Raw genomic sequence first — 20,040 nt, forward strand, 5'->3', positions numbered from 1 at the left:
TTGTATCGTTAAAAAATTCTACACTTTACTTATTCTTGAGATCATGATGATACACTTATAAACTCGCGGACATCTAACCTCTGCTCTACCAAAATTATTTTCATGTCTTGTCTACAAAATTCTTCGACATTTTTAGTTAATATGTGCATATAACGTAAATTGATTATGTGTCTTTTCCCCCAGGCGGAAACCTCAGAACCTGACCCCTCCGACGAGCAGCGACGGCGGTTCGTCGGGCAGCGGTCAGAGTCCGTCTTCGACACACGCGGGCTCGCCGCCTCAGGCCATAAGCGGCAATGGCGGTGGTCCCGGAAAGCGACAGGCATCCTCGCTCCGGGACCATCATCCAGGTGGCGCCTATGACACTGGAGGAGGCGTCTGGGACGGAGGTGTGGCGCCGAAGAAGCAGCGGATATCGCACTTCAGAAAGCCGCCGATCACCTCCGAGAACAACAACAATGGCATCAACCCCGGGTCGCTGTACAACAGGCCATCTCCGCCGCCTTCGGAGAACGGAAACGGGTATGGAAACAAGTTGGCGGGAGCCGTCACGGAGAACGGATACAGGTGAGGAAAAAGAAATAATTTGTAATACAGTTTACTGCCGTAGAATACGGGGTTTGTATATATATATATATATCGACTAGCAAACCCGACGAACTCCGTTTCGCCACCAGATGGTTTCGTGAGAAAGATGACGGATTTTTTGTTTGTTTTATATTTGAAAAGAAAAAATTTGATTTTATTATACAACAGTAATGAATTTATTTCGATTACAAAAATGAAGTGTTTTTTAGTTGAACTTCTCTAAGTAAATGAAAGTGAATCCGTTTGGGCAAATTATCCGTTTCATGGAAGTGATCTTTGGTAAACCACATTTTTTGTTTTTGGTCTGACGTTAATACAAACAAAGCGGATGGTTTTCCAACTCGTGAACTGGCAACGTATAACTGCCCATGTGAAAATGATTTTCTAAATACATAATCTATTTGAAATTTATCCCGCGATTGGCCCTGCGACTTGTTATTGCGAACGCAAGGCGAACTGGAAATTGCAATAGTTTGAAGTCAAACCAAATCGCCAGCAATTTTTTATTGAATGGTGAAATTCAGTACTTGTACATCATTATACTTTGCGGCAAGAATTGTTCGTTGACTTAACCAAGCATAATTCTGATAATTCTCACTAATGTCATTACTCGAATTTTTAATTACGGTGCGTGAAGTTCCAGCAATTTGCATTAGGGCACGATGCCATGCACCACTAATTTTCTTAGCTATAAACCTTGCGGAGCCCGAGACCTTTCCAACGAATGCAAAATTGTCGAAATCGATTCGTGCGTTCTAGAGTTATTTTGTCAGGAAGGAAAACCCGACTTATCTTTATATATATATAGAAGATTACTGCACAATTTGAGTGAATATAAGTACGTTGGTTATTGATGTACTAACTTATGGACCGATTCTGACGCCATGGCAGTGTCAATGTTATGGCAAGGCTATGTTAAAGAGAACTTTCCATACTAATTCGTTCTAAATATTGACAAAATCCATGTGGTTGCTGTGCAGTCTGGCGTTTTTCTCAGGTTATCAGATAGAAAACCTAACCTAGAAACCGCACAATTGTAAAAAAAAGATCTTAGATAACCGGGTCTTTCTGACTCAGTTTCATGACAGACGAGTGACGTTGCATTTTATGTGTGAAACGCCTGAATGCACAGTAAATACATAACACTTTGACAGTATTCAGTATGATTCAGTAGCATAATGTATGGAAGCTGGGGCGTAACATGGTCTTGGCATAACATTGGTCTTTTGTGCGGCAGAATCGGTCCATTATATTAAAGACTGCAGGAATGAATTCAACTTTTGTGCCAAATTATTTGATCTATTTCGATATTCTTTCAGGAGAAATGTGACTGATGTGCCAAAATATTTGATCTATTTCATTAATTTTTTTTTCAGGAGAAACGTGACCGATTCCCGTGAGAGTAGCAATATGAATCCTCGATCGAGGGAAGATATTATACGTAGCAATCCTTTAAGTAGTAGTTTCATCAGTGCCGGTAATAGTGGCAACAGTAACAATAGTAATGTGAATAATGGCTTTCATTCGTCGTCGAATGGCGTTGCGTCGCAAAATGGCGGCGGTGATGACGAAAACCTCGAACCTCAGATGGCGAACGGCCGCAGCAGCAGTAACAATAACGTCAAAAAACCTATGCAACACTACAGTGATACTAGTAATAATAGTTTAAGTTTTGGTGTGATTAGAGATCCCAAGACCGTGGGTCTGGGGTACGATAGGAGTGCGGAGAATCAATATTCTAATGGCGGATATCAGGCCGCGGACAGGCAAGCCAACAGCAAAAACGATGACAAGAAACGGAATAAGATGGTGAGTTGATAATGAAAAATTTAATTTTGTTTTGGCCATGTTTTATGTGGAATTCTTTACTTTGAAGATAAAAGTATTCAAAATGAGTGATGTGCCTACTCGAATAGTTCTTGATACGAGTGATTCGAATCAGGTTGTCTCAAATGGTTCGAATCGCCTGATGATTTGACTTGGCACATCACTTCTCAAACCTTTGGAATAAATTATGCTTTTAATGTGTAAACAGGTAATTAATGTTGATACTGTTTTTTCCAGTACTCGAAGTCATCGCCGAGCGCAGGCAACGGGAATATAAATACTCAATCGAGCGGTGTCACGAACAGCAATAGTCCTTCAACTCTTTCAGAACGTCTTTCGGACAACACGGAGCATTCTCAGAAGTCCAACGACTGCGAACCAACGCAATTTGATTTCTCTAGGTAAAAATTCAGCATTTCAAAAGCAATCAAATCCCTTTATCATAACAATTGCTAATCTTTTTTTTCTATCTTCATAGTGAATATACCCGAATTCAGTCAATAGATCAGCGTAGGAAGTACAAACGAGAGTTCGACGAGAACTATGATGAATATCGTGATCTGCACAATGCTGTAGACCAGGTTTCACAAAGATTCGTTGCGTTAGAAGAAAGACTCAGAAGTGTCCAGCCGGATTCGCAAGAGTACAAGGTAATATTGGCTATATTTATTTAAGTACGAGTGTCGACTGTAAACATTGATTGTGTCGACTTTCGGAAATAAAAATGTTTGTATATCTTTACGTTTCAGAGGTTTCTGAACGTAAAAAAATGGATGTAAGTGTGTGTGTAATGTGTGTGCGTGTGTGTGTATGTGCGGATACAAATTTTCGTCAACGATTTTGCGAACATGGACCAACCACTTGAATAATTCAAAAAATATTCGATTCCTGCTGATAAGGAGACGTGCTGATTAGATTTTGGCAAAGGCAGGTCTAGCCGTTTAATCCGGTCCGATCCGAGCGTCCGATTTAAATAATTCAAAAAGCATTTTACTTGTCCTGCGTCTCCGGAGATCCAATAAAAAAAGTAATAAATGATACCATTTGTTGGTAAAAAATGAACATTAGACATATGTACATCGTATTATGAGATATTTTATAAAGATTATAATAATAAAAACAAATTTTGTGTACATTTATATAGGTTTCGCACCAATGTTACGTTAGATGACTACGCGGCGCTTACGCGCTTTGATATTTCGACTCCAACTCAGCTATGCAGAGCGATTGCTTAATAAACTGTTTAAATTTTTCCAAAAAAGTCAATTTTTTTCAAAATTTTGCAAAGTTTTTTCAATAATTTAGTTTTCGAAACGGGAAGTTCCAGCAATTTGTTTTAAGGCACGATGCCATGCACCACTAATAAGTGATAATTTTTAGTTCTGTAGAAGTGTAATTTTTATTGATAATAATAGGAAAATCTTCTAATATGTTTTTATGCCTGGTCTGCTTAGTAGTGCTACTGCGCGGCTCGCTGGCTCGTATAGCAGTGTTTTCTTTGCGGAAAGCAATCCATAGCAAAAGTGTAAAGCAATCGAAGCAATAAACCAAATAAAATATAATTTTCAGTTCATTATAATGTTTTTTTCCTATTTCAGGATATCAAACGGCAAATCGTGACCGAGTACAATCAGCATTTGCAGGACTCTCGGCATACGGCCAAACTGAACCGTTACCAGTACTTGCATCACAAACTGTCGCACATCAAAAGGCTGGTCGTCGCCTACGACAACGAGATCAAATGCAAAACCGTCTGATGCACCACCAGGAGGCATATCGATGGAGTCGCTCGCTAAAAACTCTTCTTCTTCTTCGGAACACTAGCAACACAAACGACAACTAAACTGGTCAGTAATTACAGATATTGGTCTAAACGGAAGCAAAAAAATAATAGAAATAAAAATCTATTGGTTATATAAAGATTCCTCAATTTGGAAGCTATTCTGAGCGTCTGTCGATTATATTTTTTTCAATAATTTCTCACATAAAAATATTAGAGCATTAATTTAAGTTCAATTTTGCATTGGAACCTATTAAACATGCAATAATATTTAAAAAATCTGCATTAGAAAATTATCTTTTATGATTTGTTAAATTCATTTGATAAACTCTTTTGGAATGGCAAAACATAAAATTTATATCAATTACATTTTTTCAAATTAATTTTTACATAAAATATATGAGCATTATTTACAGTTCAATTCTGCATTGGAATCTAATAGATACGCAGTAAAATTAAAAAAATTGTTTTAGAAAGAAACCTTTTATGATTCGTTAAATTCATTTGATAAACTCATTTGGAAACTGAAGGGCAAAAATAAAATTTATATCATTTATATTTTTTGAACTAATTCTTACATAAAAATATATGAGCATTATTTACATTTTCCTTATAAAAATATAGGAGCATTATTTACAATTAGATTAATTACCCATTTGAAAACAAAATGCAAAATATTAAATTTATTATATCATTTACAATATTCAAATAATTTTTACCATAAAAATACATGAGCATTATATACAGTTCGGTGCTGTAAGGAAATCTATCAGACCTGCAATAATATACTATTCAAAATATCTTCAATGGAAAATGAAAATCTAGTTAATTCTAATAATTTCTTACATAAAAGTATATGAGCATCTTTAATGAAAAAATAAAAATCTTTACAATTAGATGAAACGAAAGGCAAAAAATGAGATTTATTCCATCGTTCACATTTTTCAAATAATTTAATTAATTTTTAATAAATTGATAATAATTAATTAATTTTCAATTTTTTATAAAATATATAAGCATTATTTATAGTTCAATTCTGCAAATCTATTCATGCTGTAGTATTAAATAATCTTCCATAATCAGATAGGATGCTCATAGAAAGTACAAAAATTTAGTATAAAAGAACGAAATTTATTATATTATTTACATTTCTCAATTAATTGCTTACAAAATGAATTTTTATACATGCAATAATATTAAAAATATCTGCATTACAAAAATATTAGATAAAAAGATAAAATTTATTAAAATATTTAAATTTCAAATAATTTAGATTCTGTCTGGAAATTTAAGGCAAGACATGCAATAAGTTCAAACATATATTTTATGATTAAATAAGTTACTCATTTGTAAATCTAAAGTCAAAAAGTTTAAAATATACTTATAAAAAATGAAATAATAAATATAAATATTTAAAATATACTTATAAAAAATAAAATAATAAATAAAATTCTGAAATAGTCTCTTACAAAACGAATTTTTAGACATGCAGTAATATTAAAAATACCTGCATTAGAAAGATATCTTTTATGAATAAATAAATTACTTATTTAATGAGTACAAATGAAAATTGTAAATGATATAAAAATCAATCATTTAATATTCTACCATGAATAAAATATTGCAATAGAATATTGCTACTGGACCAAAGTGTCTTTACACAATGCTCAAATATATTTATCGAACCATAAAAGTTTGCAGAAAATAAATATTAAATTCAAAATGTCAATAATGATTTAAAATTTGAAATTTGTTTATTCAAATGCTCGATTGAACTGATATTAAATGAAATATTGCTATTGGACCAAATATGCTCAAATGTATTTATTGAAAATGCACAAACTTTACCATTTTCATGAATACAATATAGTCTAAATATTAAATTCAAAATGCTAATAATGCTCTATAATTAAAAATTTGTTTATTCGTGTGATAATTGTATACGGGTGAATTTTTCAAAAACAGTACATGAGAGAAATGTTGATGAGAACCAGAATTTCTGCAAATTGACGAATTTATTATTGAAATGAAAATGAAAGCAGCTATTAAATAAATTATTATATAAATTTGCTTCTGATCTTTTCCATCTGTTTGTGTTCATGTAGTTCCGTTGAGAAAAATGCAAGCGACGTACTGAAGATATTTAGTCATCGTTATTCGTTATTAAACAAAAAATAGGAATTTTTGATTAGAGTTATATAATGCATATATAAATATAGGAGAATTTTGATACGTAGAGTATATGTGTATTACAACGTGTGCTTGCTGTAAAAATGTTCTGGCAGGTCGAAAAATGCTAACTGAAACTATGTAAAAATATATTATTGGGAGTGTGTGTAATATGTAAGTCCAGCAGAATAAAACATACGTTTATTATCTTATTAATTAAATTCAATATATTTTTTTCGGCAGTGTGGATAAAATTATTTCAATAGTTGCTTTTCCAAGCGCACACTCTGAGAAATAAATCCGATTTACTCTAAATATAATTTTCCGTCATTAAAGAACTCAAGTGTCGTCCAGTTTAAAATCCATCCTCGTGATTAAAACTGATTTGTTATGTTTTCTTTCGAAGAAATAACTTCGTCCTCTAGGTTTAAATACTGTCCTCCTCCAGTACGTTATTTGATAATAAAACAAAAAAACTGTTTGTTTTTTAAGTCCATTAAATAATTTAGATCGTTATCGAATAAATTTCTATGCCATAAAATTTGGATTCGCCAAAATGATAAAATAATATATTTTTCCGTCCGGTCCAAATTTTTTGGCGCGAAACTGTCGTCCGCCGGAAATGGATTCATTTGAATTTTGAATTTTTAAAATAACGTGCTTCCATTTTACGCGATCTTACACTTCCAGTAAATTCTTTATAAACTCCTATCCAGTTATTGAAACCTTTTTTAACAAAGGAAAGTGCCAAAAACCCAAGCCAATTTAAATTTTTGTTAAAACAATTTGTAAATTTTTGTTCAAGTTATAGTTTATAAGCATACACTATATACCTCTTTTTTATGAAGTTGTTTTTTTTTTGATATTTTGATATTAATCAGATCCCGTGAAATAATAAATTTGATCAGCCTGTTGAATTGTTAGACAATGTTATTTAATAACGGATCAAAGTGTGTTCAGAGAAATGTTATGCTTGAGGAACTTGGGTGATTGCCATAAATATTTTCAACACGAGAAAGAGGCTATCCATTGATCACGTGAGCATAAATATTAAATGATAGTCTGTCCGAAGGCAGGTCCATGGTGTGAGAGCCACCACAAATAAATGATTTCCTTACCCTTCATCCCGTTACCACCCTCACCTTTTTTATTTCATATTCATATAAGTGATAATAAAGGATTTTTGGATTCTTTCGTTTCCCGTGATGATATTTAAAATTAGTCTCCTCCTCCATCCTAAAACTTTAGGATTTTTTTCTTGGTATTCAAATTACAGGTAAAAAATAAATACACGTGATATCCTTATATACTAGACACCTCTCTCCCACGTGATCTCTCTTAATTTTTATGTCCAATTTACCTCACCTGATTAATGGAAAGCCCCTAATTGTTTTCACTCACCATTAGCAGACAAAATATAGACACTCAAAGTGTATTATAAGCATTTCGTTGGTTGTGCTAGATAAAATGTAAATTTTATTTAAAAAAAGATTGTATCACTATTATTATTATTAATTATTAATTAATAAAATTACTTTAATACATGTAAGCGTTACTAAAGACTAAATGTGTGAACTATTAAGTTTAATAGGATTGTTCTTGTGTTATGAGAGATGATGATATCTTCTTTAAAAAAAATCGATGATGTGTATTCTCGCCTGTCCGAAATTTTTGGAGTCTTTTGTGAAACCATGACATAAATACTACAAATTAAAGAAATAACAACAATATTATTATTGTTTCTTGTTAATGTTTGGACTCTGCAAGAGAATATGATATGATATGATATATCCCTTAGTAGATCTTACAAACGACGACCTTGGATTGAACCTTGACTTATCTCTTAGAATGTAGTTTATAAAAAAGATGCATAAAATATAAAAACAATTAAAAAAATTAAATACTTGAAAAGGGCGTTATTACAATCGTCTGTTAGTGTTTTATGTTAAATATGAATACAGTACCAATATGATGATAAACATAAAAATCTTAAATATTTTTGGGTCCTACTTGTAACAAACTTTTGTATAAATATTGTAATTTAAAATGCATATATATATTCTTACTTACCAAATATTTAGATGTTTCTGATTTAATATGGCATTTCGAAAAACCACATCACGCACCAAATTATAATAGATACTGATGTAATCAGTTTTTCTGATATATGCATATAAGTAGGTAAAAAAGTATTTTTGAAACAAAAAAATAATATAGTGTTTTATGAAATTTATGGTTCAAAGGTTGTTCTGATTTGTTTAAATATTTATGTACATATGTGTATATCTTCATTTAGTTTGAAAATCAGTTCTTAATTGTGTGCTCGAATGATGAAGAAACATGTAGGTACTTACATTTACACGCATACGTACATAAACATATAGTTATTTTGGTTTTAAAAAAAAGCGAAGTGTATATAAATATGCTTTGATGTATATATGAATATATTTATATACATGTAGTGCATTTATTATTTGTTATATATACATGAATCAATATTGTAAATGCATATCCATACTTGTAAATAACAAAAGAAATCAAAACTCTATTTTTAGTTATTGAATAGTCTTAATTTGTAAATGTACACTGTGCTGAAATCAGAGAGAGAGTATCTATAATTACTTGACATAGGTTTTGGCTTCATTCAAATACTAGTCTTCTAACTTAATATTTATCAAATAAGGTCCTGTATCAAGTTCTGCATTCTGTACTATCGATATATTATCAATACATGAACCATGTACAAAAAACCTTTTACTATCCACAGTGTACATAATCTAAGTTATCATATTTGAATTTTGATGATATGAAGACTGTCTTTATCCACAAATGGCATGGATCTTTTGATTGTATAATAACCATATGATGGATTTAAGAATTTCCTACATATTTATAAAATAATTGTTATCAAACAACTTATCAATTTGCTTCAGATGTATATAAAGTTTACGACACGTATCAAACAAAAGCATATCTGAGACACAATCGTTTGGTTTATTTAATTAATCGAAAGCTGTACTGAAAGTTTTCGATTAAAGTTATCATAAGAGAAGTGCTTTAATTTGAAGTATTCTATTGTGATGTGCATGATCTATTATTATGGAAATAATTTTGTTTATATTTCTTGCTGTTGATGATTTTTTTTGTGTACCAGGTTGATAAAAGCTGTGTTATATGTTTCATGATTTTGTTAATTTTTTTGTTTTCTTGCATAAAAAGAATTGATTTAATTTTTCTTATATCAATGTTGTCAAAAGATTTATAGTTTGTATGTATATTTAGGAGCATATCAAAAATGCAATATTATTATGTAAATTTTCAAATAGATTTTTGAGTTGATAATAAATTTGTTAAATTGCAAAAATTAGCATATCAGTTATTTTACACGCAGCCTCATATATATGTTCCTTGTAATTTAAAAAACAATGTTTGGAATTTATAAATACATGCTATTTTATTAAATTGTTTTTATAATAATAAAATAGAATGTGTATATTGCAAATATGTAAAGGTACTAAATAAAATATATTTGTTTATGTAAATATACTTCGTAAATAAAGTAAACGCAAATAAATTCTTATAATGAAAATTCAAATTATTCATTGCCATGACCTTAACCATTAGCCTTAAGTTAATCTGTTAATATTGTGAATATAATTTTGTACAGAAAACAAGTGTTTATTTTTATAAGCTGATACCAGTCAGTGTATAATTTATTTATAAGAATATATTATAAATTATGGAGGCATTTGAATTTCATTATAAGATTTGTTATTGCTACGTTTGTGAAAATTTCTTATTTTATTGCAAGTGGCATTTATATATTTATTGTTTAATCTCTTCTAAACTTCTGTAAAGTTATTTATGAAACACATAGAAATAAAAATCTGAGATAGAAATGTCACCGTAACATTAAATGTACCAAATAATTCAAGTGTGTCTAAATATCTTGCTTTGATAGAAAAATAAACAAATTTTATACTATATTATCGGTGTTGTAAATAATTAATGTCATAGAGTACATTTTTGAAATTGAAAAACAAAACAAATATGTAGAATTAGTGCCTGTAAAATTTTCACAATATTTTAGTGGCCTTTTATGATTTTAGTTAGCCAGAGCAATAAATACTTTAAACATGCTAAATGTGTAATTCAAAACAAATGCTTCTTCTAAATTTAAATATTGGGTAAAATGTAATCATAGCTCAAAGGTAACAGTGAGAAATATACATACTAATATAATTATTACCAATGTAAAATATATATATTCATATTTATTGAAAAGTGAGTGAATGATGAAGTAGTTTGTTATTGAAATACATCTTAAGAACTATGCCACTTGGGAATTAAATTGTGCCTGTTGAAATGAAAAGAAGATTTTTTATATTAACGTGAATTGTCAAACTCATAATTAAATTAATTAACAACAGTAGTGTAATATGTTAGATCCATTATTTATAGAGAATGATTAAGTCAATGTGGAAGTCTTGTAAATTTAGTTATAAATAATATGAACTAAATGAAACTTATATAAAATAAATAAATATTATGCATGCAGCAATAAAAAATGTTTACTTAATTCAAACTTTTTAATTCAAAAACAGGAATTCAAAATAATGTAATAATTCTAATTCAAATCACGAGTTTGAATTTTCGCGCCATGAAGTTGCCGCCATTGTTTTCTTTGGGTTAACCAATCGCATCAGTTGGCAACAAATTGACATTTGACGTATGCGGATAAAATCTTAGTAAATAAAAAATAAGTTTACGTATGTAATTTTTGCACAATTATGGCCTCAGGAGAAAACGAGGTTTGAAAATAACATTGTACACGTTTTGTTTTATAAAACACGCTTTAACCCAATTATTTTATAGACTTGTGAACAATTAAAATTAAAGGGAAATGAGTGCACGAAAGCCGGAAAGTTCGAAGAAGCTATCCTTCATTACACTCATGCATTAAAATTGGATTCTGATAATTATTCATTGTATTCTAACAGATCTTACGCTTTCTTAAAAATACAACAACATTATCTTGCTTTACAAGATGCTGAGGAAACCATTAAAAGAGCACCCACTTGGGCCAAGGTAATAGAATATAATTATATGCTATATGGTGACAAGAGCTGCATCATATTCTATTTTTCTATTTTTAGGGATATTTTAGAAGGGCAGAGGTCCAATATGCTTGTTATTTATTTGCAGAAGCTTTGCTTTCATACACGCAAGCATTGCAATTGCAACCTGGAGACAGTACATTGCTTGATGCAGTAAACCGGGCTGCAAAAAGTGATGAGAATGAGATGAAAGGTTATTTAATATTAATTTAATATTGAATTCTTTATTATGTATTTAATATTGTTGAGAAACTGTATTTGTTCCACAGTTGATGCTCGGGCACCATGGTTGGGAGCCTTAATTGGTGTTATCGTTGGGATCTTAATTGTAATTGCTGACAGTGTGTTAACCAATAAACCATCACTCAAAGTATATATTTATTGAACTGGGAAACTTGTATGGAAGTTATTAAGATCCTTTTATTTATTTATTAAAATTATTTAATACAGCCGTCGGGGAACTGGGGTAAATTACTCCAAATGGGGAAATAATGGAATTTTTTGGGGTAAAAAAAGAATATTTATAACTGTACTTGCTACGTAGTAGTCTGTGCTCTAAGTCAGCTTCAGTAAAATAAAAATAAAAATTACATTTGGTTTAAACTAAATTTTTAGTTATTGTATCTTTTCAATATTATTATGGAGGGCTATAACATAAAAAATAAAAGACAAAAGTTCATTTTTTTGCTTTTTTCCATGGGTTGATATAACTTATACAGAAAGATTTTGGGGTAATGATTTAAAAAATTCTCCGACCTTTGATTTAAAAGAATAAGTAATTTGGTTAAAATATTTTATTCAATTCCAAAGAAGATACTATAATTTTCAGTAGTATGAAGTCCTTTTTTACAATATTACTAGTGCTATCTTAATATTGGTTACAATTAAAGTAAAACTTTTTCGATTAAAGAAGGATATAACAAAAATACAAGTTTTCCATTTTCATTTAATTTATAAGCTTAATTAAATATCTTATTAGTATCTAAATTTTTAGAATCCACTTTTAATGATTTTGGTGATGTTTGCAATAAGTGCCCTTGGTTATGTTATTGCCCGTGGTATAAGAGTTTATATAAAGAGCCAAAGAAATTCTTTACTACAGCCTCCTCCCGATTTACTTGCTGGTAATTATTGACAAAATTTAGAGAAAACAAGTTTCTAAATTTTCATTTAATGGTTAAATCATTTTTTTTAGAAATGAATTCAGTAGAAGAAGAAACTGCAAATGTTTCAAATTCAACAGAAAGAAATAATACTAGATATACTAAAGCTCAAGCAAGACAGCGCTACAAAAAAGGGAAATCATGATAAATATAAAATAAATTATTATAAATTGAATTAAATGTTTTTATAAATTATTTATTATATTCTGTGATTTTTTTTAAACAAAAAAATATAATAAAGTAAACAGTTCTTTTAACACATTTGTTCTCATTTGCGCAAAACCATATTTATGATTAACACGTCGTCGGTACATTGCGCTTGTGGATGTGTTGGTGTAAGCACATTATGTAGGCATAATTTTGAATATTGACGTCCTCAGTCTTATCGTGACTTCCGAGGAGTTCAGTACGTTTTTAGTTGCTATTATATTTTTTTGATTCGATATAAATGTGTTTAATGTGCATTATTTCATTATAATTCGGGTGAAACATTTAAAAATCGGCGCCACATTTTCGCGCGGAGTGTGTGCCTATTGCAGCGCCTCTAACTACAGATTGGAATGGGATCTGTATCAGATGTATTAATGCGCCATAGCCTCGAAAACATTTTCCTAAAGAGCAGCACAATGCAGGGCAGGGCCTGTATTTGTTATTTATAATCAGTTGGATTTTCATGTGCGTTAATTAGAGTATGGAGCAGGGAAAATTAATTACATCAAGACTTTTTGTGACGTCTGTTGTGGAAAACAGAGACGAATTCGACGAGGTAGTTTACTTATTTTTTAATTATTTGACAAAGACAGTGTACAAGTCAGCCATGTTTAGCTAGTTCGTGTAAAGGCCGTGTCGTGCGCTGTCATGCAAAGCGCGACATTTGAATTGTCCAACAAATTTGTGCAAAATTGTGACAATTTATAGTGCAATCTCTTTTGTTTTACACTCTTAATACGTGGAAAAGTGTTTGTCATAATGTCAACGTTTCCTGCATAAAAAACATCATTTGGTTTAGGCTTAAATAAAGCTTTTGGGTTTTATATTTTTTCTTGACAATATGTGTTTTTGTATTATTCAAATTACAAAATATTTATCATTCAAAAGTGATTGAATAACTACGATTCTATTCAAAGAATAATTGTGATCATATATAAATTTTATGATATAGTGGTTTTTAAAAGATAAACTACAATTAAATTCAATTCTCACAGTATGTTTTCTATTTCAGAAATATGAAAGGGCCTATCAATCACTTCAGTCCCTTATCTCAGGATTGAGCGATACAGATGCACACGATGCTTTGACAAATGCTGTTTGCAAGGATAAGACTCATGAAGAGGTCTGTCTGGGACTTCTCACTGTCATTCTGACAGAGCCTCAAAATGCAGCCAAAAGTTACAGAGACTTAACAATGGTTTCAAGAGATGGTCTAGCTATAGTTCTAGTGCATCTTACAAATCTCATTCTTGAAAGGTACTTACGATTTCAAGATGTTGTCAGAAGTCAAGTATTGTGGTTAGTGCGTGAAATGATAAAAAATGCTGTGAATAATGTGGATAATGTCTGTTGGAATGTCATGAGATTAGCTTCCGGGGGGGATATAACACATCGTAATATATTTTTGATTGAGAATTTATTGGATATTTTCCAAGAGCACAGAGCCTGGTTGGATAAATTTCCACTTCTGATAGGCTCTGTTGTTTATACATATCTTAGACTGATAGAAGATCACACATCCCCAGCTTTAGCCAATTTAAGAGACAGAGAAGTTAAATTTGTAGTCAATTTAATCAGGGAACGTTTTTCTGACATTTTAAAATTAGGTAGAGATTTTGTTCGTTTATTGCAAAATGTAGCTAGAATACCAGAGATCGAACAATTATGGAAAGATATACTTAAAAATCCAAAATCTTTATGCCCTACTTTCACTGGTATTCTGCAATTATTACAAACTCGCACATCTAGAAGATATTTACAATCTCGTCTCACGCCTGATATGGAAAGGAAATTAGTTTTTTTGACATCACAAGTTCGGTTTGGTAACCATAAAAGATACCAAGATTGGTTTCAGAGACAATATTTAGCTACCCCAGAATCACAGTCTTTGCGTAGTGATTTTATAAGGTTTATTGTTAGTGTTATTCATCCAACAAATGAATTACTATGTTCAGATATAATACCCAGATGGGCTGTAATCGGGTGGCTTTTAACAACATGTACTGCAAATGTGGCTGGTTCAAATTCAAAATTATCTCTATTTTATGATTGGTTATTTTTTAGTCCCGAAAACGACAATATAATGAACATTGAACCAGCAATTTTAGTAATGCATAATTCAATGAGGTCACATCCAGCTGTTACAGCTGCTTTGCTTGATTTTCTATGTCGAATAATTCCAAATTTTTATCCTTCACACACAGACAAAGTACGGATGGGCGTCTTAAATTCTTTAAGGCAAATAGTTGAAAAAAGAGTTTTACCTAATTTGTATCCATTATTTGATAATGTAAAAATGGACAGAGAACTAAAAGCAATGGTGAGAGAAACATTTAAAGAGTTTTGTGCACCTGAATCTTTTCCAGTGAATAAAATTGAGGATGTTAATTTAGAAACTAATAATACTAACAATCATATATTCACAAAAGATGAGGCTGTATTCAGTGATGAAGAGGATGATCCAGTTCCGATGATTATACACACTGGTTATGATACTGATGATGATGATATTCCTTTATCTAAAGTTCGATTAAAAGAAGAAGAAAAAGAATGTGAAGATGAAGAAGAAGAAGAAGAGGAAGAGGATCCTCTTGGATGCCTCCAAGGATCACTTCGCAATTTATCAGAACAGCTCTTACAAACAAAAACCCCAGAAGAAAAATGTTCTTCCGTTGAAGCAATCATAAAAGAAGTTCTGTTGATAAACAAGTTAGACGATGATACATTAGAAAGTTTAAGTGATTGTTTATGTACGGCTTTGCAAGACACAATTCATAAAAACATTTTCCCTGAATCAGTGAACGAAGATACTTTAAATGAAAGTATTAGTGGTCCTTTATTTGTGCTGTTCCGAACATTTTATCAGCTATATCAAAACGAAGACAAAAAAAGGCGCATTCTTATCAGTATTTTAGCTGAAATGTACTCCACAATTCCTCAGATAGGTTATTTATTGTTATATTTTTTAAAAGTAAATGGACAAAATGAATTTAGTAAAAGTTTAAGTGCAAATCAACAGTCTAGCAATAGTAAACAGAATAATCTCATAAAAGGGGCAGTGTATAAAGATTTCTCATTAACAATAGAAAAAAAATTAGATACGAGTTTATTGAATGATTTAAGATTGTGTCAGGAAGACAATGGAGAGTTGTTGTTGTGGTTAACACCAGAAGTGTATAGGGAGTTCAAAACAGTGACTATAAACAATATTTCGATTTTACATGTGATTGTGCAAACGGTGGATGCAGGTCAGTTGCAGGACTTGGTCTGCCATATTCTGCAAGGGCGATTGGTTATGTTCAAGAACGAAACATTGCAACCGCTTCTCCTGGCAAGTCTGATGTGGGAAACATTCGAACAGTATGCTCTGTGGCAGCTGATAGCAGCCCACGATGTTCCTTTAGAGAATCTATTACCAATTCTTCCTAAATTGGATTTCAAATCCCACGCCGAGGCGCTGACCAGCATCCTGCTTCGTCTTAAGCAAGAAGAGCCGACGGCGGATCTTTTGAAATTATTATTTTGTCGAGAGGTGAGAGCGAAGGGGGACATGTTTGTAATATCGACGTTGAAATATTGGTGTTTGGATTACGAAGATAAATTAGGCGATTTGCTGTCGAATCTGCTGAACACTAGGAATCCTGGCACGTCGCCGAACAAGAGGAAACGACTGCCAAAGACGGGGATCAGCAATCAGGGGTCGCCCAGCATCGAACAGGTAGGAGACACATTCATATCTTCACGATTTTAATATTATTATATCGTGTATTTATTGGAATTATATTTACTTGAGACATATCTAATTTTATGCGCGAGATATACGTCCTTTTCGTCATTGGCACTTAAGGATAGTGTAAAGTACGAGTTTAAATCGTTCCGTAACCACGCTCGTATGTCGAATCGCTCGTATCTCGAAGCGATTTTTCCATATCAATACATTGAAATGCTGTTAGTTCGTTCCAGCACTGTGATTTTTGTTAAGTTTGTGAACATAAAAAATAAATTTACCATTTATTATTAATTTCCCGTAGGGTAAGTTATAGTAACCGCAAAAAATCGAAAATGCAATTTTTTGCATCTCTTTATGTTTCAAAGATTTTTGAACATTTCGGCGTACCTTAGCAAAAATGGATGTATATGTGTATGTGTGTGTGTATGTATGTTTATATACAATTTTTCATCCACGATTTCGACCCTATGGATCAACCGATTTGAATAATTCCGATTCGATTCGTATTGACAAGGAAACGTGCTGATTAGTTTTTGGCGAAGGCAGGTCTAGTCGTTCGGAAGATACGGGCAAAAAGGCAAAAAGTATTTGTATGATTCAAAAAACATTTCATTTGTATTGACGAAATGAAGATTGAAACTTTTGGGAAGGCAAGTCCAGCGGTTATGGACTCTCAATAAAAATAAGTTAAAAAAATGTCGGTATGGTAGGAATATAGTAGGAAAATCATTGTTACAACTGACGCAATTTATCATTTTTTTATTTTGCCATTAACATTTTTCTAAAATACTCTAATTTTCCTAATTTTGCTCGTATGTCAAAGCAACGAATCGCTCCTTGGCAGCTCGTATTTCGAAACATTCGAATGTCAGGACGCTCTTAAGTCGAGGTACCACTATATTTAAGTATAAAATTGCGTACATACATTTATTTTTAGGGTTTGATTATTTTTTGTCTAGATCTTTGTTAACCTAATTGGATTCTTATTTGAAATCAAATCAAATTTTGGCAAATTCATTGATTACGATTTATAATTTTAAGAAAATGGAAAATAGCAACCAAAAAAAAGAAAATGTGTAAAACGTAGAGTTTGTGATCATATTTATGATTTTAATCGAAATTCTTGTCAATGCACACAAGTATTAAAACCTAAAACCTATTTAATACCTTACAATGAATTTATTCTATGAGTAAATTTTCACATTGAGAAATATTATCCAAATTATTATCGCATTGAACAGATTTATTATTTAGTGATTCATGTTTTGTTAGAACCAGTTAACTGTGATTGACGAATATATTCGGCATAGAGACGTGATAGAATTTTGTGTATATTAGTCAAACGTATAAAACAGAGTAACCATTTGCCATTTAGATTGCAATTTTTTTAAATGAAAAAACATTCTCAAATTTCAAGATATTTAGAATATTTTGAAGCTATGCAGTTCTAAAATAAATAGTTGTAAGTGGCATTTTACCTCAAAAACAACATTTTACCTCGGTTCTAAATAAATATTGGTTTATTTTACAAAATTGCAAAATATTATTTTTACATTCTACATCTTTGTTGGAATAAGCATATAGTACATACATAATGTACTAAAATTGGATTAAACTCAATGAAATATTATACATGTAAATGTGCGAAAGTAAGAATAGTTTTTAGATGAACAGCAAAAACTATTTTCATAATAGACAGTAGAAAATGTTATTCAAGTAGCATAATCTTATTGATTATGTATAAGTACATAAATTATTTTCACATTTCGGGATTTCGGGATTTTAACCCTTCATTGCATATTTTTTTCAATTTTTTTTTTCAAATAATTCAGGGTGATGTAATTAATGCTTTAGATTAAAGAAAAAAAAATTAAAAAAATTAAAGTAAATAAATATATGTATTATGTAAAAAACAATATGATGGAAATTTACATCTCATGCATTGTCACATATTAAGCTCAGTAGTAAATAAATAAATTGTAAAATATTGTTTACTCAATTTTCTTTATTCTTTATGATAATTAAAAAAAACAATTTGCCTTAAGGTAAAATATTAGTTGAACTACTTATTTTTTGCAGTCATAGCCTCAAAATATTCTATACATCTTTACATTTCAGAATATACTTGTTTTCAAAATTTTTAAATGGGGATTGGCCACTGTTTTCTACGCATGACGAATATACTCGTCAATACTCAAAATTCTGCTACTTCTACATGACGAGTATATTCGTCAATCACAGTAAACTGGTAAATAGACGGGATTGGACATATCATCATATACTTCCCTGATCAAGAATAAAAAATATTCTTACCTAAATTAATAAACTTTTCCAAAATGTTACGCTTTTACGAGCATTCAGAATATCAAAAATGTCGTCCATGTTAATCTGTAATTTGTAAAAAAAAACTATTTAGTCTATCTATCTATCTTCCATGCATAATTTATTCATGATAAAACCGCATAATTATTTTTCCACAATATGAAATGTGTTATCTTACAATTAGCTATATATCACTTTTTTATTTATAAAACGAAGCGAGCGAAGTATGATTAAATTGTTTATTTTAAATGCTTATTATTGACTTCCCGACGGAGAAGTTGGTTTCCGCCAGAAAATTCAATGTTTTTGTCAATTGTTCTGAAACAATCTTGAAAATTCAAGAAATGTTCGAAAGATATTAGTTGGAATTTGTGCTGATTAATTTTTTATAAACATCCTTCGTAATTAATTGTTAAAAATTTGACTATCACTTCGTAGTTCTTTTGCCTAAACTAAACGAACAGCCTAAAACGTTATAGGTCTAGTAAAAGAAGTTAAAATACAAATATTAGTAAAAAGATTGGGATAATAGATTTTGTTTTCGAAATGAACTGTTAAAATTTTTATTGTCTCAATTTGAAAAGGTATTGCCTTTAAGCAAAATGCCACTTACGCCTAGTTAAATATATACACTTTATATCAATTTCGCTATTAAGCAAAACATGATTGATCTATATTAAAGCTCTATTTTGATTTAAGTGACATCATTTTAATTTTGTAAAACATAATTTTTATATTATTATTATTTTTACATTTAACTTTCCGTAGGGTATTATAGAAATGGCAAAAAAATCAAAAATTAATTTTTTTATACATCTTTACGTTTCAAAGGTTTCTGAACATTTTGGCATACCTTAGAAAAAATGGATGTATGTGTGTGTGTGCGCTGATACAATTTTTCATCGACGATTTCCGAAACACCGATCAACCGATTTGAATAATTCAAAAAACATTCGATTCGTATTGATTAGGAGACGTGCTGATTAGTTTTTGGCAAAGGCAGGTCTAGCCGTTCCGAAGATACGGGACAAAAAGAGCCACAAAAGGCTGAACGGGTTTTAAGAGAACGGAGCGTCCGATTTTAATAATTCAAAAAACATTTTACTTGTATTGACAAGATGACTAGTAATTTGG

The 20,040-nt window shown here is 30.9% G+C and overlaps 2 protein-coding genes and 1 pseudogene across 2 annotated transcripts; all 3 read left to right on the forward strand.

Annotated features, from left to right (window-relative positions):
* The window catches only part of LOC113367573, a 9,354-nt pseudogene extending 4,959 nt beyond the window's left edge, over positions 1-4,395 (forward strand).
* A 6,694-nt stretch (positions 4,396-11,089) lies between these two features.
* On the forward strand, positions 11,090-12,789 carry LOC113367574 (hsp70-Hsp90 organizing protein 1-like). Its single transcript, XM_026609170.1, has 6 exons — positions 11,090-11,175; positions 11,240-11,452; positions 11,521-11,674; positions 11,751-11,851; positions 12,476-12,605; positions 12,677-12,789. The coding sequence occupies exons 1-6, from the start codon at positions 11,155-11,157 to the stop codon at positions 12,787-12,789; spliced, it is 732 nt and encodes a 243-aa protein (XP_026464955.1). The 5' UTR covers positions 11,090-11,154.
* Positions 12,790-13,140: 351 nt separating this feature from the next.
* On the forward strand, positions 13,141-18,443 carry LOC113367575 (integrator complex subunit 3 homolog). Its single transcript, XM_026609171.1, has 3 exons — positions 13,141-13,410; positions 13,867-16,572; positions 18,417-18,443. The coding sequence occupies exons 1-3, from the start codon at positions 13,336-13,338 to the stop codon at positions 18,441-18,443; spliced, it is 2,808 nt and encodes a 935-aa protein (XP_026464956.1). The 5' UTR covers positions 13,141-13,335.
* Positions 18,444-20,040: the final 1,597 nt, after the last annotated feature.

The sequence above is a fragment of the Ctenocephalides felis genome, unplaced genomic scaffold (genome assembly GCF_003426905.1).
Source record: "Ctenocephalides felis isolate EL2017-DRISC unplaced genomic scaffold, ASM342690v1 CF-g0.4_SCAFFOLD_01170, whole genome shotgun sequence".
NCBI lineage: Eukaryota > Metazoa > Arthropoda > Insecta > Siphonaptera > Pulicidae > Ctenocephalides > Ctenocephalides felis.

Coding starts and splice junctions, on each gene's coding strand:
- LOC113367574 (XM_026609170.1), top strand. CDS start 11,155: ATGGCCTCAGGAGAAAACGAG. Junction 11,453..11,520: donor GAGCACCCACTTGGGCCAAG/GTAATAGAATAT, acceptor TTCTATTTTTAG/GGATATTTTAGAAGGGCAGA. Junction 12,606..12,676: donor TCCTCCCGATTTACTTGCTG/GTAATTATTGAC, acceptor CATTTTTTTTAG/AAATGAATTCAGTAGAAGAA.
- LOC113367575 (XM_026609171.1), top strand. CDS start 13,336: ATGGAGCAGGGAAAATTAATTACATCAAGACTTTTTGTGACGTCTGTT. Junction 13,411..13,866: donor ACAGAGACGAATTCGACGAG/GTAGTTTACTTA, acceptor TTTCTATTTCAG/AAATATGAAAGGGCCTATCA. Junction 16,573..18,416: donor GGTCGCCCAGCATCGAACAG/GTAGGAGACACA, acceptor CAAATAATTCAG/GGTGATGTAATTAATGCTTT.